Raw genomic sequence first — 23,367 nt, 5'->3', positions numbered from 1 at the left:
TAGATCAACAGCCTCGCATCAGTGCTTCACCCACCAAATGAAAACATTGCGGATGCATCACTTTTTCACACCAGCTCATTTCATCTCAGCTCCAGCTATTTCATCACAGCTAATTTCAGGGAGTTATGAAATTGTCTTCTGCATTTATGGGAGTATGCATAGACATCTGAGATGGGCTAAACCCCAAGTGCCTGCCGATCAGTATTCCCAAGTGAGATCAGCTCTGCTTTTTACATTTGCTGTCTAATTGCAGATCAGTCTGGCAGGACCCTAGTGTCAAATCAGTGATGTACTGTGAATGATACCTTGTGTTGGTGTTGGACCCAGCTACACTTTTTGATTGCCCTCATCCCTCTCCATGAGCGGGCCCACTGCGAAAAACTTGTTTTGTCCAAGTTTTAAATGGTTTCTAGTAAATACACTAAAAAAATATAGTATACAAAACACATCCTTTCCTATCATGATGCCTGTTGCCTGGCTGGGGGAGGAATCCAGATCAAACAAAGGATGTTAAATTGGATATGATAAAGGACAAGGTAAAGACTGTTTGGGGCCCCCCGAATGATGGTGAGGGAGGAGTCCACTCCTCCGCCCCACCAGTCCTCCCTTGGGGACCTACTCCTGTGACTGCAGGAGATGCTCCGTTTGCGCCCACACTCCTCCCTCACCACCATTCGTGACCCTAAAACAGTCCCTTCAAGTGAAGCAGCATTTCACTTGTGAATCTGCAGGGGTCATCTACTGAATCCCACTGCTCCCATTGTAGTCTCCTCTACATCAGAGAGACTGGACACGGACCTGGGCGATCGCACCTCGACTCTGTCCGCCGCAATAGCGTGGATCTCCCCAGTGGCCGTCCAATTCAATTCTCGACCCCATTCTCTTGCTGACATGTCTATTCATGGTTTCGTGCACTGCAAGATTGAGACCTCCAGCAAATTGGAGGAACAACATCTCATCTTTCCGATCAGATGATATTAATATTGTCATCTCTGGCTTCGTTAAACCCTCCCTCACTTCTTTCCCCCGTCGTCTTCCGTAGCTTGTCTCTCCCTTCCATCTCCTTTTACACAAACATGATAAATTCTTACCTAGTCCCTTAAAATATCCAGTTAACACCCTACCTAAGTTGGCATGGATTCGAGCCCCCAGCCAGCATTGTTTGAATTCTTACACTTTCTGAGATTTCCTGCTTCTTGCTTATTTGGGCTTAGGCCACGAATCATTGGTAATATATCTTTACCTCCAATGGTACGCTGGAAAGATCAGCTGAGTTCCTCCAGCATTTTGGTGTGTTTTTATTACAATTACAGCTTCTGCATTTCATGTTTCACTGAGATTTGGTTTTACTTTGGCAAAAGGTTTGCTTGCAGACATCATGGGCTGAAGGCCAGGTACTGTGGTTGTACTATTCTACATTCTATGTTTGAGGATTTGAAGGTCAATTTCAATAGAATGCTCAGATCCAAATAGAAGGGTGCACTATTGAGATTGAGGCCTGAGTAATTGGATGGCCTCTGCATCGGAGAGACTCGGGTGAAGATTGGGAGATCACTTTGCTGACCACCTTTGCTCCATCCGCTACAGTGACGGGGACCCTTCCAGTAGCCAACCATTTTCAGGTCTGTGTCACACTCCCATACTCACATGTCTGTCATTGGTCTTGCGTACTATCCATCAAGACCACCTGCAAATTGGAGGAACAATACCTGAATTTTCTGTCTGGACACTCTTCAACCTGATGGCATTAACATTGACTTTCTGGATACTGCTAACTTGCTCTCCTCTTCCTTCCTCTCTCTCCTTCACTTCCACTTTCCAATTCTCTTCCCTCCCTTCCCCCAGCCATCCCTCCTCCCCTTGATCGCTTCTGTGCTGTCCCCCCTCCCTCCCTTCTCCACCCTATCACTGCTGCCTTTGTGATCAATGCCTTCCCCCCCCCCACCCCAACTCTTTTGCTCAGACGCCTGCTGAAATTTTTGCATACCTTGATAAAAGGAACAATCCCGAAATATCGATAATGTATTTTTACCGTTACTATTATAAAGCACACTGTTTGACCTGCTGAGTTTCTCCAGCATGGTGTTCTTTCATGAAGGCCCTGTGCTTAAAATCTTTCTCACCATTTACTTCCATTGGATGCTGCATGTCTTGCAGAGTTTCTCCAACACATTGGATTGGGGTTTCATAGAGGGTGGCAAGTACAATCTAATGTTTCTTGCACAACTGAAATGTGTGAATTTATAGTAGAAGAAATATGAATTGTATGTTCTGCCAAAAGAACCTTTACAAGAAGTTGGTGAATTATTGATCCCAGCAAACATTAAATTGGACTAAAAAAGCATCCTTTTTGATTTAGCCTCATCATCTAACAGTAATTTCTTTCTGGAATATTAGAATTTTCACAATACTGGTCAGGTGACAAACTTCTTGGTGGGGGAGCATTTGGATGACATTAACAACAATTCCCTGACCTTTAGCATTGGGATGGACCAAGGACAAAAGCAGACAACATTTTGAAGTGTTTAATTGGAGAAGAGCTAATAACAATGGAATTAGGCAGGAACTTGGGGAGAGTAAATTGGGAACAGATGTTCTTGGGGGAAAAGCGCAGAATTTATGTGGACGAGGTTTAAGGACCACTTGTTCAGAATTATGGATAGATTTATCCCTCAAACCAGAAAAAATGGTAGGATAAGGGAAACAGTGGTTGACAAAAGAGGTAAGATAGCGAGGTTGAGAAAGAAGAAATCGTACATAAGGTATTGGAAGCAAGACGACAAAGAAGGTTCATAGGAAGGAACGAAGAAAGGACTTGGGAGAGCTAGAAGGAGATCTTCAGAAGGCATTGGCAAGTAGGATTAAGGAAAATTCAAAGGCATTCTATTACATAAGATAACAAGAACAGGAAGGACGATGATGAGGTAAAGGTAAGACCACAAGGATAAAGGAGGCAATGTTTGCCTGGTGGCAGAGAAGGAGGGGTGGTCTTAAATGAATACTTTGCTTTAGTGCTCACCAGAGAGAGGGACCTTGGACAATGTGAGGTCAGTATTGAACAAGCTTATGTGCTGGAGCAAGGTGAGGTTAAGAAGGAGGGCATACAGAATCTTCTTAAACATTAGGAGTGATTAGTATCCGGCACCAGACAGGATATACCTTAGGCTACTACAGGAATCAAGGGAAGAGATTGCAGGGATCTTGGCAATTATCTTTTCATCCTCCCTGGCCACAGGAAGGGTTCCAGGGATTGGAGAATAGCAAATGTAATCCTCTTGTTTTTTAAAAAAAAGGTAATAGGGAGAATTCTGGGGGATTATATACCAGCAAGCCTTGCATCAGTGGTGAGCAAACTATTGGAGAGGATTCATGGGGACAGGATTTAGGAACATTTAGAGAAGCAATTGTGTACTCAGGAATAGTCAGCATTGCTTTTTTGAAGGGAAGGCCATGCCTCTTGAGTCACCTCTCATCCTCCTTTACTTCAAAGAGAAAAGCCACAATTCTGTTAACCTTGCTTCATAAGATGTGTTCTCCAATCCAGGTGACAATCTGGTAAATCTTCTTTGTGCCCTCTCCAGAGCCTCCATAGCCTTCCTGTAATGAAGTGATCAGAACTGAGGCCAGTATTGCAAATGTGGTTGTACCAGAGTTTTATAGAGCTGCAGCTCTGTCTCATGGCTTTTGAATGCAATCCCTGACACTTCTCTCTTTGGCTTGGCTTCGCAGACGAAGATTTATGGAGGGGTAATGTCCACGTCAGCTGAAGGCTCGTTTGTGGCTGACAAGTCCGATGCAGGACAGGCAGACACGGTTGCAAGGGAAAATTAGTTGGTTGGGGTTGGGTGTGGGTTTTTCCTCCTTTGTCTTTTGTCAGTGAGGTGGGCTCTGCGGTCTTCTTCAAAGGAGGTTGCTGCCCGCCGAACTGTGAGGTGCCCAGATGCACGGTTTGAGGCGAGATCAGCCCACTGGCGATGGTCAATGTGGCAGGCACCAAGAGATTTCTTTAGGAGGTCCTTGTACCTCTTCTTTGGTGCACCTCTGTCACGGTGGCCAGTGGAGAGCTCGCCATATAACACGATCTTGGGAAGGCGATAGTCCTCCATCCTGGAGACGTGACCTACCCAGCGCAGTTTGATCTTCAGCAGCGTGGATTCGATGCTGTCAGCCTCTGCCATCTCGAGTACTTCGATGTTGGAGATGAAGTCGCTCCAATGAATGTTGAGGATGGAGTGGAGACAATGCTGGTGGAAGCGTTCTAGGAGCCTTAGGTGATGCCGGTATAGGACCCATGATTCGGAGCCGAACAGGAGTGTGGGTATGACAACGGCTCTGTATACGCTAATCTTTGTGAGGTTTTTCAGTTGGTTGTTTTTCCAGACTCTTTTGTGTAGTCTTCCAAAGGCGCTATTTGCCTTGGCGAGTCTGTTGTCTATCTCGTTGTCGATCCTTGCAGCCGATGAAATGGTGCAGCCGAGATAGGTAAACTGGTTGACTGTTTTGAGTTTTATGTGCCCGATGGAGATGTGGGGGGGCTGGTAGTCATGGTGGGGAGCTGGCTGATGGAGGACCTCAGTTTTCTTCAGGCTGACTTCCAGGCCAAACATTTTGGCAGTTTCCGCAAAAAGGACGTCAAGCGCTGAAGAGCTGGCTCTGAATGGGCAACTAAAGCGGCATCGTCTGCAAAGAGTACTTCATGGGCAAGTTGCTCTTGTGTCTTGGTGTGAGCTTGCAGGCGCCTCAGATTGAAGAGACTGCCATCCGTGCAGTACTGGATGTAAACAGCGTCTTCATTGTTGAGGTCTTTCATGGCTTGTTTCAGCATCATGCTGAAGAAGATTGAAAAGAGGGTTGGTGCGAGGACGCAGCCTTGCTTCTCGCCATTGTTAATGGAGAAGGGTTCAGAGAGCTCATTGCTGTATCTGACCCGACCTTGTTGGTTTTCGTGCAGTTGGATAACCATGTTGAGGAACTTTGGGGGGCATCCGAGGCCCTCTAGTATTTGCCAAAGCCCTTCCCTACTCACGGTGTCGAAGGCTTTGGTGAGGTCAACAAAGGTGATGTAGAGTCCTTTGTTTTGTTCTCTGCACTTTTCTTGGAGCTGTCTGAGGGCAAAGACCATGTCAGTAGTTCCTCTGTTTGCACGAAAGCCGCACTGTGATTCTGGGAGAACATTTTCGGCGGTACTAGGTATTATTCTATTTAGGAGAATCCTAGCGAAGATTTTACTTGCAATGGAGAGCAGCGTGATTCCCCTGTAGTTTGAGCAGTCTGATTTCTCGCCTTTGTTTTTGTACAGGGTGATGATGATGGCATCACGAAGGTCCTGAGGCAGCTTTCCTTGGTCCCAGCAGAGCTTGAAAAACTCATGCAGTTTGGCATGCAGAGTTTTGACGCCAGCCTTCCAGACCTCTGGGGGATTCCATCCATACCTGCTGCTTTGCCACTTTTCAGTTGTTCAATTGCCTTGTATGTCTCTTCCCGGGTGAGGACCTCATCCAGCTCGAACCTTAAGGGCTGTTGAGGGAGCTGGAGCAGGGTGGATTCTTGGACTGAGCGGTTGGCACTGAAAAGAGATTGGAAGTGTTCTGACCAACGGTTGAGGATGGAGATCTTGTCGCTGAGGAGGACTTTGCCATCTGAGCTGCGCAGCGGGCTTTGGACTTGGGGTGAGGGGCTGTACACAGCCTTTAGAGCCTCGTAAAAACCCTTGAAGTCGCCTATGTCTGCAGTGAGCTGGGTTCGTTTGGCCAGGCTAGTCCACCACTCATTTTGGATCTCCCGGAGTTTGCGCTGAAGATGGCTACAAGCGCGACGGAAGACTCATTTCTTCTCTGGCCAGGACGGCTTTGCAAGGTGAGCCTGATGGGCAGCTCACTTCTTTGCCAGCAGCTCCTGGATTTCCTGATTGTTTTCGTCGAACCAGTCCTTGTTTTTCCTGGAGGAGAAGCCCAGTACCTCTTCAGTGGATTGCAGTATGGCAGTCTTCAGCTGATCCCAGAGGGTTTCGGGACGAGTCCGTGAGGCGGATTGCATCCTCGAGCTTTGCTTTGAGGTTTGCCTGGAAGTTTCCTCTCACTTCGTCTGACTGCAAGTTTCCAACATTGAACCTCTTTCTGGGGGCTTTACTGTTCCTGGACTTTGGCTTGAAGTGAAGGTTGAGCTTGCAGCGAACCAGCCGGTGGTCAGTGTGGCATTCCGCGCTGGGCATGACCTTGGTGTGGAGCACATCTCGTTTGTCTCTTTCTCGCACCAGGACGTAGTCCAGGAGTTGCCAGTGTTTGGATCAGGGATGCATGCAGGTAGTCTTCAGGCTGTCCCTCTGCTGAAAAAGGGTGTTTGTAATGACAAGCCGCTGTTCGGCGCAGAGCTCCAACAGGAGGCGCCCGTTGTCGTTGCACTTGCCGACACCATGCTTGCCCAGGATTCCTGGCCAGGTTTCTGAGTCTTTGCCGACGCGAGCGTTGAAGTCGCCAAGGATGACAACCTTGTCAGCTGTAGGGGTGCGTTGAATGAGGTTGTGTAGATCAGGTTAGAACTTGTCCTTTTCTGCTGGTTCCGTCTGGAGGGTTGGAGCATAGACACTGATGAGCGTGATGCAACGCTTGTTTTGAAGGGGGAGTCGCCGGTCCGAGTGGCCTATCGGGAGGTTTTCGAGTTTGGAGGCGATGGAGGTCTTGACCATGAAGCCTACACCAGATAGGCGTCATTCATCCATAGGCTTGCCAGACCAGTAGAGTGTGTAGCCCGCGCTGCGTTCTTGGAGGCTGCCTACATCTGCAAGGCGGACTTCACTGAGAGCGGCTATGTCGATGTCAAGTCTGAGGAGTTCATGTGCGATGAGGGCAGACCGACGTGCAGGTCGGTGGCTGTCAGCCTTATCTAGCATGGTTCTGATGTTCCAGCATGCTAGCTTGAGTTTGTGAGCATCTTTTGAGGGGGAGGATGTGGAGGGGGAGGACGTGGACATGTCCTTGGGCCTGCGCAAAGGAGCTTTTAGGTGGAGTTGAGTGTGCGCAGTCCTGGCCCCACCCTTTACACCCATGGTTCGTGTGCCGTGGCCAAGCAAGCTGGGACGTGGCAGCGAGGTCCTTGGGTCGTAGGTTTTATATCGGAGTGGCCTTCTCCTATGCAGGTTTCTTACCCGGGCTGGAGGGGCCTGCCCCCCCCTCCTAGGTTGGACCATACCTGGTCGCAACCTGGTCCTAATCCCTGACTAATGAAGGCCAATATTCCATTAGCCTTCTCAAATACCTTATCAACTTAAATGACAATCTTGAGAGATTTATGGATTAGGACCCCAAAGTCCCTCTTCTTCCACACTGTTAAAAATTGCTATTAACCATGTACTCTGTCTTCAGGTTCCACCTTCCAAAATGCATAACTTCACACATCTGGATTAAATTCCATCTGCCACCTCCATCCAACTCTGTGTCCTGTTGTAGCCTTCAGCAATCTTCTACACTACCCATAACACCTCCAACATATGCTTTACTAAAATCCATATACACTACATTACTGCCCTATTTTCAATGCCACTTCTTCATGATTAATTGCATGCTTGGATGTTCCTTTTCTCCTTAGATAAAAGTTACAGTGAGCAGCATATTAAACATTTTGTGTGTTTTGTTCCTTGTTTGTGAACAATTTTAGGTTGAACATGCAAGAACTTTACAGTTAAGAGCAGTAACATTGGAAGAACAGTAATTTCTTATATGGAAAGTAATGAAATATTAAAGTAAAATAAAAAAAAATTATTTTTTAACAAATAAGCTTTTCAATAGTATGCCATCATTTTGAAATTGGAGGTTAATCTCTTGTTACAACTTTTTGTTGTTCAATTTTGTAGATTCCAGAATTTGACAATCTCTACTTGGATATGAATGGAATCATCCACCAGTGTTCCCATCCAAATGATGAAGATGTGCATATTCGGATCTCTGAAGAAAAGATCATTGTTGATATTTTCCACTATGTGGAAGTTCTCTTTCGCATCATAAAGCCAAAAAAGATATTTTTTATGGCCGTTGATGGTGTGGCTCCAAGAGCAAAAATGAATCAACAACGTGGCAGACGTTTTAGGTAAGAAGATTGTATGGTAATCTGGTCAAAGTAATTACTTTTGACTTGACAAACATATCCAATAAATAGCTGAGTTATAAAACATGGAAAAGTTATTTGTTTTAACATTAATGAATCTCTTAAGTATCCTTTGATAAAGAATAGGAACCTTGCAGTTTTTCTGGTTAATATCCAAAAGCCGACATGAACTGCAATGGTTTAAGAGGTAGATCATTGTTGCCTCTGGAACGCTATGTCAGAGCGAGTCACAAATCCCTACGTCGAGTTCACTGCATTGGTGTATATCAACGTCTGGATTTGGCTTGGTTAGTTGCGATCAAGTAGTCTGCCAACATTCAATGTGCAGAATTCAAAATGAACGTTGGCCAGAAGGAAGTGAAACGCTGAAGTCCGCAGGCACTGTGATTTGAGTAAAACTGCAGAAGTGCTGGAGAAACTCAGCAGGCCTCACAGCCTTGACAGGAGGTAAAGAAATATAGCTGACATTTTGAGTCCCTCTGTTCCAAGTTATTCAATTTTTTACAGCTGCTTTTCATCTCTGCATAATTTTCAAAAGTACATGCTTTACCCCGACCTTCTGCCCCAGCACCTCCAAATTCTTTGAACATACGGTCACCACCCAACATATTATCTACAATTTCTGTCTCTCCAGTCAAATTTCTGGTCTTGATGCTGCACTGAATGGCCCTTTACAAAGTGATAAATTGGATCCCCTGATTCTGAGTCAATTTGACATCACTCTTTAACGTTCATAATAGAGGTGCTGCATTATGAATTTGCAGTGCATATTGTGGGAACTGGCATAATAGGTGCAATATATTTCATTGAAGTTCTTGAAAATAATTGAATAGGTTGCAAGTGAGTGGTTCAGTGGTGCACTTGGCAGATCCTACAGTTGCCTATAGTTTGATAAATGACCACCAAACATTGATAAGTGAACAGCAATTAGACTTGTCACTTGCATCATCAATGGAATCATTTCTTTGTCCTTTGAGCAAGTACTAATGCAGAAAATCTGTGAATGCGTGGGTGGCGATCCTTAGTATTGCATGCTTGTATGTAGTTGCTCGCTACTAGTTGGTATGGAGGACCGGCACTATAGGCTTACTTGGGGGAAGTAGCCCCCTTGCTTGCATATAAGTATTCCTGTCTGCTGCTCTCAGCTCAGATTGGGACTAACCTCGTAGATATTAATAAAAGTCTATGTTATTTGCATAACTCCTGCTCGTGAGTTATTGACTGCAGATCAATTTTATTGGCAAAGTGACTTCGTACTGAACCTTCATTTGATTGCAAAAAAAATGTAATGTGATTCCTGACGTACTCCAGGAATTCAGGTTTTTTAAAATAACATCTTATTAAATCTCCAACGATAAGCAGTTTCTACCACTTCAGGACCAGTACAAGAGATTAATAATAAAGAATGATCAGACAAAATCCTACCCTTATATTCAGCATGAGTGAATTACCTTGTAATTGTCCAGATACCAAAAATAAGTCAGGGTTCTCCAGATGATCCTCTTTGTTTCAGGTCACCTTTCAGACTGCCAGTTTGCCAGCTTGTCCCTCTGGAACTGATTTCTGTGACTCCTCTCTCTGTTTCACACCCTCCCTCTCTGAGAGCAAAACTGTTCTGGCCTGCCTGCAAAGATCACAGGCTCTCCCAGGCCAGCTCCTGAATGTTGCTACTTTGTTGCTCCTCTTCAAAAAGCATTCTGCAAAAGTCCTGTGTTTTGAAATGTTTGTGCAAGCTGCTATAACAATTCCTCCCAAGCCATCTCAAAATACTCTTGTCACAAAGTAAGTTGTTTTGTATGTATTTTAAAAATTCATAAATAAAGTTTTTTTAAAAAAAAGAGTAGGATGGTTGTAGATCACAGCCAAACTATAAAATTCACTCAATTGGATTCTTATCCCTTACCAAAAATAAATGATATGGTGAACAAAATAGCCCACTACAAGGTTTTCGCCACTATATATCTGAAATCTGCCTATCACCAGCTGCCCATTCATGAAAATAATCGTATTTATACGGCTTTCTAAGCTGATGGTAGGCCGTGTCAATTTCTCCACGTCCCATTTGGGGTCACTAATGGAGTGTCTGTATTCCAAAGAGAAATGGACCACATGGTGGATGACAATGGCCTAACCGCCACCTATCCCTACTTAGATAACGACACAATATATGGTCACGATGCTAATCTCCACAAAAAATTTATCAAAGTTGCCCAGAACCTAAACCTAACATACAATGAACAAAAGTGCATGTTCCATGTCAATCCTGGGCTTTGTGGTTGAAAAGGATGTGATCAGCCCAGATCCTGATCGGATATGCCCTTTCATGGAGCTACCAGTCCCTGCAACTCATAAAGCCCTTAAAAGATGCCTGTGATTTTTCTTCTACTATGCCCAGTGGGTACCTCCCTATGCCCACAAAGCCCAACCTCTTTATCAAAACATCCTCTTTCCCCCTCTCAGAATAAGCTCTTGCTGCTTTCACTAATATCAAGCAAGACATTGCCAGAGCCTCCATGCACGCTATCGACGAATCTAAGCCATTCCAAGTGGAAAGCGAGGCCTCAGATTTTGCCCTGGCTGCTACCTTAAATAGACAGACCTGTTGCCTTCTTTTCCTGCACCCTGCAGGGCCCTGAAATACGATACTCTTCAGTTGAGAAAGAGGCTCAGGCAATTGTCAAAGCTATTAGATACTGGCTGCATTATCTAGTAGGTAGACGATTTACCCTAGTCACTTACCAACAATCAGTGGCCTTCATGTTTAACAACCAGGCTCATAGCAACATTAAAAACGACAAAATACTCTGCTGGAGATTGGAACTATCCACCTTTAACTACAACATTCTGTACCGCCCAGGCAAACTCAATGAGTCCGCTGACGTCCTACCCAGAGGTACCTGTGCCTCTATAAATTTTGCTCAACTCCAAACATTACACAATAAATTATGCTACCCTGGGGTAACACTTTGTGAAATCACACAACCTCTCTCACTCTGATGAGGTTCGTGCAGTCACTCGCAAATACCAAATCTGTGCAGAGTGCAAACCACAGTTTTTCCGACCACCACACACCAACCTTATCATATCCACCCATCCCTTCGAACTTCAAAGGACCCCACCTTCCACCTATGCCAACATATACATCCTCACCATTATCGATGAATTCTCCCATTTCCCTTTTGCAATTCCCTGCAAAGCTGCATCCTCCGCTACGGTGATCAAGTGCCTCGATCACCTCTTCTCTGTCTTCAATTATCCAGAATACATACGCGGTGACAGGGGATCCTTCTTCATGAGTGACGAACTCCGCCAGTACCTACTGGCCAGAGGCATTGCCAGCAGCCGTACCACTAGCTACAACCCACAAGGTAATGGATGAGTAGAGAAAGAAAACTCCACAATCTGGAAGGCCATACTCCTTTCTCTTGAAACTAAATGCCTCCCTGTCTCCCACTGGCAGGAATTTCTCCCAACCGCGCTACATTCCATCTGCTCCCTCCTTTACACAGCTTCATGAATGTATATTTACTTTCCCAAGGAAATTGACTATTGGAACGACTATGCCTAGCTGGCTCACATCTCCTGGAACTGTGCTGCTCAAGCATCATGTGAGACCCCACAAATCAGATCCTTTAGTTGAACGAGTTCAACTCCTTCATGCTAACCCAGATTATGCCTTTGTCATTTTTCCATACGGGAGGGAGGACACTGTGTCTGTCCGATATCTTGCAGCAGCTGGGGTGCCTGAGTCTCCACCTCCACACCCAGCTCACCCACACAAGTATCGCTCAGTACCCAACCATCTAACTCTTGTGGCCACGGGGATGAACAATTGTCGACCCTGCTAAGGAGCTCTTCACCCTGCCATGTCCATTTTCTTCCACAAGAATCTAACCTTACACCTACAGATAACAGCGCCAAACATCCACCCTCGCCACCATCATTTCCACCATCCCCTACGCCACCGAACATTGGACCTTCTCCAACTCGGGTATCACCACCACATGAGTCTCCAACTCAAATCTCACCACCGCAGGAGCTAAGATGGTCTAGATGACACATCAAGCTACCGGACAGACTCAAACTGTAATTGGAACTACTAATACTCCAGTTATGTACTCTTAATTTAGCCTTTAGTCTATTATTTTACCAGTCTGTCATGGCTGGCTTTTGGGTTTTTTTAAAAAGGGGTGGAGGGGTGAGTGTGATGATTCTTGGTATTGCAGTTTGTATGTAGTTGCTTGTTGCTAGCTGGTATGGAGGACCGGTGCTATAGGCTTACTAGGGGGAAGTAGCCCCCTTGTTTGCATACAAATGTTCCTGTCCGCTGCTCTCAGCTCAGATTGGGTCTAGTCTCATAGATGGCTAACACTGCCATGTTCTTGCTAATAATTTTGCGTAACTCCTCTGTCTCATGAGTTATTGACTGCAGTTCAGTGTTCATTTAGAAAATCTTTGTGGAGTTTGTTTTCCTGTGCTCCAATATTCCAAAGATGTGATTTCCTCCCATATTTCAAAGTTGTGGTCAAATATCCAGTGTAAATTGCCTCTGGCATTAACATGAGATGTAGAAACCTATATTGGTCGGAGAAGGGGGAGAGTTGATGAGAATGTGATGAAAAGGTTAGAAGAAAAATTATTGAGGGATGGGATTACTTTGACGCAGCATGAACCTGATTAGCAGGGTCCTATTTCTACCACATGGGAAAGGCATAGAATTCTGAGAAATGTCAGAAGATCTTAATAAATTCATGGCTTCCAGTGGAATTGTGATCTTCTAGCTGAAGCATATTTGAATACTTTCACAGATTTTCTGCAACACTGCTCCTTAAGAAGGAACAAGGAAATTATCCCTTGATGATAAAAAGCATTTTCATAAGTATGATGCAAGTGATTGCAAAGTGCATTTGCTGTTAACTAAACTGTTCAGTGGTCCACTATAAGATTGCGTAACTGGGGTGTGCATTTTTATTTGTGTAATAGAAATTTGTGCAATAATATTCAGGATGAATATCTTGTTTTAAAAGACTAACCCTTTATTATAAGACTTCTTCAGAATATTGCTTATGCTAATTTGCAAAATATGGATTTTATACCAGTCAATACAGTTAATTATGTTATTTCTATTGAATGATTCATTTCAAATTATTTTTCCATTTAGCAAGATTCAAACAGTATCTCTGTCCCACTGTGGATTTGCATGAAGGACCTTTTGGTAGTATTACTGGCAAGAATTCAACAGTTAATCCTGTTACATAGTCTTTCCTTGGATCCTGTATCTCCTTTTGAATAAACAAAAATTTATACATAAAATCTCCTTTTTTGAAGGGTACTTCTGAATCTGTACCTATTGCCTTTGGTTTCCAAAATATTCCCCATTTTGGTCTGTCATATATCTGATGCTTTTGCCATATATTTGTATTGAAAAGTTGTGACTATTTAAAACCTGTTTCATATTTATTCTCTGCAAATCCTTGATCTTAAACATCTTTTTCATATCTCCCCTTATGCCATAGGTGCTCTCCGGTTAGGAAGGGATTACTTAAGGTGTTATATGAGTGGGGAAAAAAAAAGGTTGAGAACCATTGCCTTAAACTTTACTATTCTAAGGAGAACAATCCCAGTTTCACCATTCAATCTATGTAACTTCATCCTTGAAATGTGAAAAAACTCTGCTCAATAATTGGATTTGTTGCAACAGATGGGGGTGAAAGTGATTTGGACTTCATGCATGTATTAATAAAGTTTTGTTTATTGTTTCAGATCGGCTAAGGAAGCAGAAGAAAAAATTAAGAAGGCATTGGAAAAAGGAGAAACCCTTCCCACAGAGGTTAGATTTGACTCCAACTGCATTACCCCAGGTAATGTAGTCAGCAGTACCTCTATTTTCAAACGGAATGCATAGAAATAAATAAAACAAGATGGTGGTAGAAACATTATTTTTGCTGTTATGTTTATTGTTAATTCTGGAAATAAATTAAAAGGGGGAAGAAGAAAGTGCTGTCCTTCAAAGATTTGTTATCCAGATTCCATGAACGTATCAACCTCATTTATCTTTTGATAAATATGTGAGGCTATTTCCAGGTGCTCGAAGATGGCATGCTAATCAATTACTTTTAGGGTTTTAATTGATTTTTAACAAAAGCTTAAAATTTCTATGTCAAAGCCTTTGGTGTCTAGTGCATTATCAATGGAGAAAATAATAAAACCATAAGAAATTTTGCACCTAATTTGCAACATTGCATCTTTCATTGAGGGATGAAAGCTCCAGGAGACTTACCACTGTTCAAAAAGCAAAGCTTCTATGCTTTGCAACATCCCAAAGCATCTGTGGAAGGATGAATGGAGGGAAAAAAAACTGCAAATGCTGGAAATCCTGAACTAAAGAAGAAATAAAATGCTGAAAGCACTCAACAGATCAAGCTCAGCATTTGTTGAGAAGAACTATAAAAGTGGGGGGGAAAAACATGTTTTAAGCTGCAGTGATGGGAAGTGTGAAGAGGGAGAAAGGGATATCTGTGGTGGGGAGCAGAGTAAAATTGTCAAGGTAACAATCACTTTTTTAAAAAAATGAATAGAGATGAAAAAAATATAGAAACCCAACTGAAAAGCCATATCTCTAAAGAGAGAAAATAAGAGGTGATTACCTGAAAATGTTCATTCAATATGGAATTCCAAAGACAGAAGGATGAGGCACTGTTCTTTAATCTCAAATTCAGCAATATTCCAATCCCAGAGAGAGCAGCATGGGAATGGGGAGGATTATTAAAGGAAAGGTGACTGGGAGACACCCTTAAGAACTGAAGGGAAGCATTTTTGCAAAGTGGTAACTCAATGTGCATTTGGTTTCTCTGAATACAGTAAATTAGAAGTAGTAAATATAAATTGGTGCTTTACCTGGAAGAATGGTTTGGGGGAAGGGAAGAAACATTCCTTCTGTTTTCTCTGTCCTTCCATCTCTTCTGTAATTTAAATCAATTTTTTCTCGGTTTACAAGTTCTGTTGAAAGTTCCTTGACCTGAATAATTGACATTCTTTCACTCTCCATGTCTGTGCCTTAATTTGCTGAATGTTTACAGTACTGTATTTTGTATTGTTGGGTAAAATTCAAATCTATTTAGTGAAAGAAATTGGCTTCAAAGGACCTGAAACAAGCACAGTAATTCATGTTGAATTATGGTGTTAATTGTTCACATCCAATTTGAAAGGAAGAGACTTATTTGTATCGCAAGTATTCTTATACAAAAAAAATAATAAAATTCAGACCATTCCAAAGTTGATTTGTAAACTTGTGCAGTTAGCATATTTTTTTGTATTCAACTGAATGTTAAGTCTTCCTGAAGCCAAACATTTAGCTAGATAATGTGATGGGAATCCTCATTCTCATTGTTGAAGTGTGTGATGTGAAATAAATTCTATTGTATCAAAGTAGAATTTCCCATTAGGTTCTTGATTGCGTGCCATTAATATATTGTGTTAACCTACAATAATTGTGATACAATTTTGATTCTTGAGTGTCGGCATACAAATGAGAATTCTGGGACCTGCATATTTCATGTATAATGAGTTTTTCCATTTGATTTGCGTTTAAATTCATGAACAGTCAGATGTGCAGAAAATATTTTGTATTGTGATTCCATTGTTTTTAATTCGAGATCTGATCATAGTTGCATTTTTTTGTTGTTCTAGTTAAATTTGCAAATACATTGTTGCTTAAAGATAGCAAGACTGTCACTGTACAAAATGTGGGATGGTAGTCTACTACTACCCTCCTAAGGTTTATTAGCTATTAGTGATTTAGAAAATGATTTCTAAATCTCCATCCTCCTGGAACCTAGAATAGAAAACGAATAGGCTTCAGCTCACTATGTCTGAACCAACTAGGATGCAGAGGGTAACATTCATTATCCAACTGCAACATTTGAAGTGACTTCTGTTCTTTCTGTGACAATTTGGACAAAATGGAATATTCACTACTTTTATATTATTGTTTCAGGCACTGCTTTTATGGCCCGGTTGCATGAGCATCTAAAATATTTTGTAAATATGAAGATTTCAAGTGACAAGTCCTGGAAGGGTGTAACAGTATACCTGTCAGGTCATGAGGTAATTAAAAATGAAACAAATTTGTATTTCTCCTCAAACTGAAAATATAAATGGATAGGGCAAGGAACAATTTTATAAACTTAGAAAGTTGGTTGGGATCCTAGAAAATAAAGGAGTAAATTGGGTGTAGAGCATACTAGAAATAATTTCAAGTTACTAAGCATTGGATGTAATGGTCATGCGAGTTTATAATCTAAGATCAGGTTGAAAAAGGGTGGCACAGTTAGCAGAGCTGCACCATGCTATTACGAAGGCAGCGACCATGGTTGGAATCTAGCACTCTCTGTAAGGAGTTGGTACATTTTCCCTGTGTCTGCATGGGATTTCCCCAGGTCCTTCCACTCTTCAAGATGTACAGGGTGGGGGGGGGGGGGGTGTTGAACATTGATTGGGGTGTTTGTGCAACACAGACTCATGGCTGGACATCTAATTTTAATTCAAATTCATGATTAAAGTATTCAGAAATGGTCAGGTTGAAGAAAACTTGTGCTATTAATTTTAATTTGGGGGGGAAAGAATGGTCTTGAAGGGATTGGATTTTGAAAGAGGTGAAAGAATTTGTTTGATTTTGAAAAATTGTAAAGCAGCTATTAAGTTATAAATCATCAAATGGGAGGAATGAGTGAGAGGAATAGGTTTACAAAGAATTTACCAGTGATGATAAAATACTTGATCTCTACCATTTTTTTTAAATTTTTTATTTTTCACACCATAAATCACGTTAGCCATGATATACACTTTTTCTTTTTCACACATATACAGTGACTTTTTCTTCCCCCCCCCCCCCCCTCCCTCCTCCCAAGCCACCCCCCCCCCCCCACCCCCCCCTCTCATCCATTTTAGGTATACAATCTAATGACACAGTGATCTTGTTAAGGGCCAAAAAAAAGGAGTTTCTGTGCTGGAATACTATCAGTACACTTCTGGTCCGGCTAATAGGGCTTTCTGCATTTAATACTATGGAATGAAATGGGAATAAAGAGAGTGATAATAGTGTTATAACTTCAAAGAATTAAGTTAGTTGTGAGAAGAACAAGCAGCAATCTAACAAGGAGCAATAATTTTATCTCTCTGAAGAGTGCAAAATGTATCAAAAGGTTAATAAGCAGAAGTATAAAAGCTAGTGAATATTTCCATGTAGTAAGTGGAAGAATCTAAAACCAGATGCTTAAAGACGATAGTGAAAACAAAAAGGAGATTTGACAAATGTCATCTTTAATCATTCAATTACATGAACAGAGGACAAGAGGAGGAACAGGTACAAAAATGGGTTAGCTGCCACATGTAAGTACAGGTAAAGATCTACTCCACAAGGTTAAACAATTAAAAGATTGTTAGAGGAAGAGAAGAGCTAAATAGAGACCAAAACTGAGATATTTTGGTGGAAGTGGGAGACAGACAGAGGTGCAAAATAAATGCTTTGCATTATACAGATCAAAAAAAATGACCACTACCTCTGGTAACTGATAATGTCAATACATATTTTGAAATACACAGGTACAATGTACATGTGCACTTAAATTCTTGCTGCCGCCAAGCAAGTGTTTTCGTAAAATAAAACAAGAACAGTATACATTAAATTAGTCCAGTATGGAAAGCGATTATAAATATGAAGGTTAGATTCAAATATTCAGTTACAGTTAGTGCAAGAAAAATAAAAGTGACATTTCAATAATACAACAGGTCTTAAAGTAGTTTATGATTACGGCAGCAAGGAGAGGTTCAGGAGCCTGATCGCTGGACTTACGGCCGAAGGTAGCAGCAAGAAGAAATTGTGACCAGGGTGATGGGAGTAAAAACACACCAAAATGCTGGAGGAACTCAGCCGGTCTTTTCAGCCCCTGCTCAGCAGCAGCAAGGAAAAGATTTGTTGCAGATGTAGATTGTGGATTGTATATCAGAATAAACCAATAAACTCATTGTTATCAGTGGCCTTGCTGATATATACCACAGTCATGATGAAGGGTGAATGTTTGGTGTGGTAATTATGGTGATGCATTCTAATTTGGTGGACGTCTGAGCAGCAAATAATATCATCAAATGTCATTTGTTTAAATGCATGTTTTTAAAATTGTGACATCTTGTTTCAGACCCCAGGGGAAGGAGAACACAAAATCATGGAATTTATTAGAGCTGAAAAAAGAAAACCAGATCATGATCCCAATACGAGACATTGTCTGTATGGACTGGATGCTGATTTGGTCTGTATAAAATTGTGCTCCTGGACAAAACCCTTTCATGTTTCAAAGTTCTACTCCCATTTCTTTTACTTTCATCTCCATCTTTTTTACCTTCCTTTCCCCTGTGTTCCCTTGATCTAGCCAAGCCAATGGTATGACCAGGAAGTAAATGTAATGCCCTACTATAACTTCATCTTGGAGTACTAATTACAAATAATTATACATTTATTGATTTTACTAGAATAATTAATAGTTTCATTTAAATCATGTTGATCCAGTTCTAATTTAAAAAAAAATGATTAAACCTTTTGTGTAATTTTATTGTAACTAAGTACATTCATTCAAGTTCCAAGATAATTTTCATTAAAGTAATTAACACAACATTGATAAAATTACAGATATTTGTGTTTAATGCAGATGATGCTTGGATTAACAAGCCATGAACCAAATTTTTCTCTTTTGAGGGAAGAAGTTCAATTCGGTGGCAGGAAATCTCAGAAAAGGTAAGGTCTTAAAATTCTGAACAAATTTCCTCAAATTCTAAAGCCAAATATGTTTTATTTCACTCAGAAATTCCCATGTTCATTGTTGATCAATTCCCCTGCATTTGAAGATTTCTTGCAAGGGCATGTTTAATAACCCAAGAGATTATACAGTTGTTTGCTGGACACACTGCTTCTTCCATTCCTGAAAATTAAATAACTGGAATTTGCTGAATATATTCCGACTGCAGGGATAATTTCAGTATTCTTTATATTCTGGGTGTTTCTGTAACTAATCTTTATAATGATGGTTTTGATCCTCATCTCCCTGTTACTGACATTTTTGTTCATTGCAGGATTCCTGCAGTGGAGGATACCACATTTCATTTGTTGCATCTGTCTCTAATGAGAGAGTATATTGACTACGAATTTTCATCTCTAAGAGTGAGTATTTAGATTGGGATTAATTTCTAAACCTTATAGATGAATTGAATACTCTTGCAGTCTCTGGTTATTGAGCAGATGTGGTTTGAACAGAACTGGAATGGGAAGAGTATCTTTTCGCTTGACCTCTGTTCTAAAAGTTGCTGCTGTCTGTCCCCCGAGGCCTTCAAAATGAAGTTTCTTTAGAGAGTGTACAGAATTACTCTGAGTCGCAAAGTATTGGAATTAAATTGAAAGTGGTGTTTGGGTATCTCTTTTTTAATGATTTTATTGTAATGAGATTTCAGAGGAGTGATCTAATTCACCATTTGCAATTTGTAATAAAAAGAGAATACATTTTTTGAACAAATCTTTGAATAATCTCCTGAGTACCAAAGATTCTGCCAAGCCGCTGTGCACCTGTCTACTGTAGGCAACAGAAAACAGTTTTAGCTTGATTTAGAATCTATAGAATGGCAAGAGTTAATTTTGTTCCTTCTGTCAATGGTGGATTTCAGAACATGTGAATAATCAAAACTGTACTATTCTCAGTGGTTATTATTTAATTCATGATAACTTGCAAATGAACAAATTATTTGGTTTCATTTTTGGGATCATGATCTAGGTTAAATGATACCTAGCTGTCAAGGACAGTCACTTGCATCACCTCCAGAACAAGCTCATTGGTCCAGATTTGTACCTTGGGTATTGCCATATATCTGCTTGATAGGACCCCCTCCATCATTTTGCTTGCTTCAAATGTGTATGAATGATTGACGACAGCTTTTTGTTGTAAGAAATATTTTTGCATCTTGTTGTTTGTATCGAGAGATTTATCAAAGACTGCACCAAAATTGCCTTTTCTCTGTATCTTCTATTGAAAGGAAAAACATTTTTTTTTCACGTTGACAAGGATGAAGCAGAATGGTTGGGAATTTAAGACTAGTCTAGGTTTTACCCCTCAATTACATTTTACTGCAACGACTGATAAAACGTACAGTTTCCATCAGTGCTTTACTATTGCACTGTCTTTGAGCTTCCTGAATGTGTTCCAGAATTAGCAGTCATGGTGATTGCGCCACCTATATTTTAAGCCACAGACATTAGGCTCGTGCTTTTTTCCATAAACAGGTTAAAATGTTGAATTCTTTGGAGGCCTAATTTTTTTTCCCCCTCCAAGTGCGAAACAGATCGTTAAGTTAAATTTGGCAAGGGACCTTCCTTGAAGAGTTGAGACCCCCAAAGATCTGACTTGCAGTAAAATGCTACTTAGAGTCACCATATCATATTCATTTGGACCCTTTAATAAGTTCAATGAAACTGCTTTTTTCAATCAACAGGGAAAAATTTCCTTTGAGTATGACCTTGAACGGATAATAGATGACTGGATATTGATGGGGTTTCTTGTTGGTAATGATTTTATTCCTCATCTACCTCATTTTCATATCAATCACGATGCTCTGCCTTTGCTGTACAAGACGTACACTGAGGTCCTGCCAACGCTTGGAGGTGAGTGCTGGCAACAAAACATTCGATGTTAGTAAATTCTTTATACGGTGTTCCAGATTGTGGAGGAAATAATTAGTGTAACTGTTTTAATCAGGATACATTAATGAAGGCGGAACATTAAATTTGGAGCACTTTGAGAAGTATCTTGTAAAACTATCAGAGGTAAGCTTGGATTGTTTCTATAATTTGAATGCTTTATTTCATCTGTTTTTGAATCGTAAATTGGAAGAATACATCTTAGATTGGTCTGCTGAGGAAAAGGTCTAGGAAATGTCAGCAATGACCCCGAGATAGCAGCAATTTGCAGCAGGAATTTTGCCCATCTTGCAGATTGATCCACTCGCCCGGCATTTAGAGTAGGGTAAAAAACATTACCTCTTACCGCTGTAGTCGTGCCATATTTAGTTTGGCAAAGGTATTTACAATTCATATATTAAACTCAGCAGACTGGTGGCCTTACCATTTTAACATTTGGTGATTATTTCTGTCTTGAGTCAAATTCATTTCTGATGCAGAATTTCATGTCTTGATTTTCCTATTCAGCGATGGAGTGAGTGGTGAATTTTGCATCACTTTGCCAATCTGTCAGTCTTCCAGAAATCCATAGAAATCCAGTCATATGCTTGCCCATTTTCCATTTCCATGTAAGATGGTTCTGACTTGGTAATTGCTTCTATTTTCCTGACTCCAGAAATTTTACCAGGATTTATCATCAATTTGAACCTTTAACTTTTTGCTTCACTTACAGCGATTTAATTTGGAGATAATTGTAACCATTCATGGTCCAGATGCAATTTCACTCTCATTTTGGGGCTGAAATTTGCAAATCCAAAATAATGAATCTATCGATTGATTCATTGGCAGTATTTCCTGTTTTAGAATAGAAGTTTCAAGCAATATATCTTGTTTTTGTAACAACAATGTCAATTGTCAGCTCTTTTTTAGTTAAAATTACATCATTAAGCTCATACATTCAATAATACCCAATTTTATTTTAGCCCTTTATGACTGGCAGGACATGAACCTAGTAATCTTTTTTTCTTTTTCAGTTTTTAAAAGTATTTTAACTCCTATCTTATCACATATGGAAGTATTTCTGTATAATGAAAGCAAATTCTTGCTAAATGAAATTAAAATTCTTGCAATGCTTTCTGATACTTGGAGCAAACCAGCCAGAGCCTTTCTGTCCTGACAGAAGGCAGAATTTTTAAAGAAATGTGTTCCAATTTATAGTGTGGCATGAACCAGTTTCCATTTACCATATATTTAATAATTGATGAGATTTGTAATTTATTCAATCATTTTTGTATGTGGATTTTTGTTTATGCCATTAAACATAATTATTTGATTACAGTTTGATCGTGAACATTTCAGTGAAATTTTTGTAGACCTGAAGTGGTTTGAAAGCAAAGTGGGAAAAAAGTACCTCAATGAAGCAGCAGGTATTGCAGCAGAGGAAGTAAAACGGCGCAAAAAGAAAAATAAGGCAAGTGTTTGATGGGTCAGCTTGCTGATAAGATCAACATTGGTGGTGTTGTGGACAGCGAGGAAGTTTATCAAAGGAAACTGCAGGGTTGAGATCATTTGCAAATTTTGAGAAATAACAGGCAGGTACAAGGTGATTCATGTTGAAGAGAAGAGTGGACAGCAAATGACAGTATGCTTGGGAGCATTGATACACTGAAGGACTATTAGTCTGTTAAACGGACAATATACTGGATAGGGCCATAAAGAGGGCATATCACATGCCTGATTTTATAATTCATTGAGCATAAATAGGGAGATGTCATGATTCATCTGTACCGAGCTTTGGTTTGGCCATGGTTGGAGCACTCTGTGCAATTCTGGTCACCACATCACAGGAAGAAGGTGCCAAAGAGGTTTATCAGGATACCACCTGGATTCACATGGATTAGCTAACTGGAGAGGTTGGACAGACTTGAATTGCATTTCTGAGAGGAGTAGATGGGATAGTCTATCTTTTTCGCTGAGTGGAAATGTAAAACGCTGGAGGGAATAGGTTTAAGATGAGTCTGGGAAGTTGACAGAAGATTTGCAAGGTAAATTAATTTTACATATAATGCTAAGTTCCTGAAATGCACTGCCAAGAAGATGATAGAAGTAAGATAGCAATGTTTCAGGGAGATTCAGACAGTAATGTGAACAAGCAGGAAATGGAGGGAACAGAGCATGTACAGTCACATGGGATTAGTTTCGATTGGCATCATAGTTGGTGCTGATCTGATGAGCCATAGTGCCTGTCCTTGTGTTGTACTGTTGCATGTTCTAATGTTGGTTTCTTAACAATTTATCTTTGCAGCTGAATGTTGGGTGAATTTTTGTTCATACTATAGTCCAAGAAAATGAAATAATTAAAATCATTAGCGCTCCACTTCAACAGAGTACTCAAATAATTCCATCTAACCTAAGGAATTAAGGAAGTTCCAATCAAAACACAGGTGCCTGGAGTGGGCTGCCAGGAGTTGTGGTGGAAGCAGATCCATTAGTAGCATTTGAGCAGCTTCTTGACAGACACATGAATTTGAAGAGAATGGAGGGATATCTTT

General features: G+C 40.9%; 1 protein-coding gene across 6 annotated transcripts in view; it reads left to right on the top strand.

Moving 5' to 3' along the window:
• Positions 1 to 7,853: 7,853 nt before the first annotated feature.
• xrn1 (5'-3' exoribonuclease 1) overlaps positions 7,854 to 23,367 on the top strand; it is a 91,803-nt gene continuing 76,289 nt past the window's right edge. For all 6 annotated transcript variants that reach the window (XR_011344344.1, XM_069897359.1, XM_069897361.1 and 3 more), the window contains exons 1-9: positions 7,854 to 8,082; positions 13,864 to 13,961; positions 16,097 to 16,206; positions 18,297 to 18,407; positions 18,804 to 18,889; positions 19,225 to 19,312; positions 20,632 to 20,800; positions 20,895 to 20,962; positions 22,155 to 22,286. Coding sequence is in view for 5 of the 6 variants with exons in the window: in XM_069897359.1 (XP_069753460.1) it covers positions 7,880 to 8,082; positions 13,864 to 13,961; positions 16,097 to 16,206; positions 18,297 to 18,407; positions 18,804 to 18,889; positions 19,225 to 19,312; positions 20,632 to 20,800; positions 20,895 to 20,962; positions 22,155 to 22,286 (1,065 nt within the window). In the remaining variant the exon portion in view is untranslated. The remainder of the gene's footprint in view (positions 8,083 to 13,863; positions 13,962 to 16,096; positions 16,207 to 18,296; positions 18,408 to 18,803; positions 18,890 to 19,224; positions 19,313 to 20,631; positions 20,801 to 20,894; positions 20,963 to 22,154; positions 22,287 to 23,367) is intronic.

Source organism: Narcine bancroftii, chromosome 9 (genome assembly GCF_036971445.1).
Source record: "Narcine bancroftii isolate sNarBan1 chromosome 9, sNarBan1.hap1, whole genome shotgun sequence".
NCBI classification, from domain to species: Eukaryota; Metazoa; Chordata; class Chondrichthyes; order Torpediniformes; family Narcinidae; genus Narcine; species Narcine bancroftii.
The sequence above is the reverse complement of the archived record's forward strand: the minus strand, read 5'-3'. Positions and strand labels throughout refer to the sequence as shown.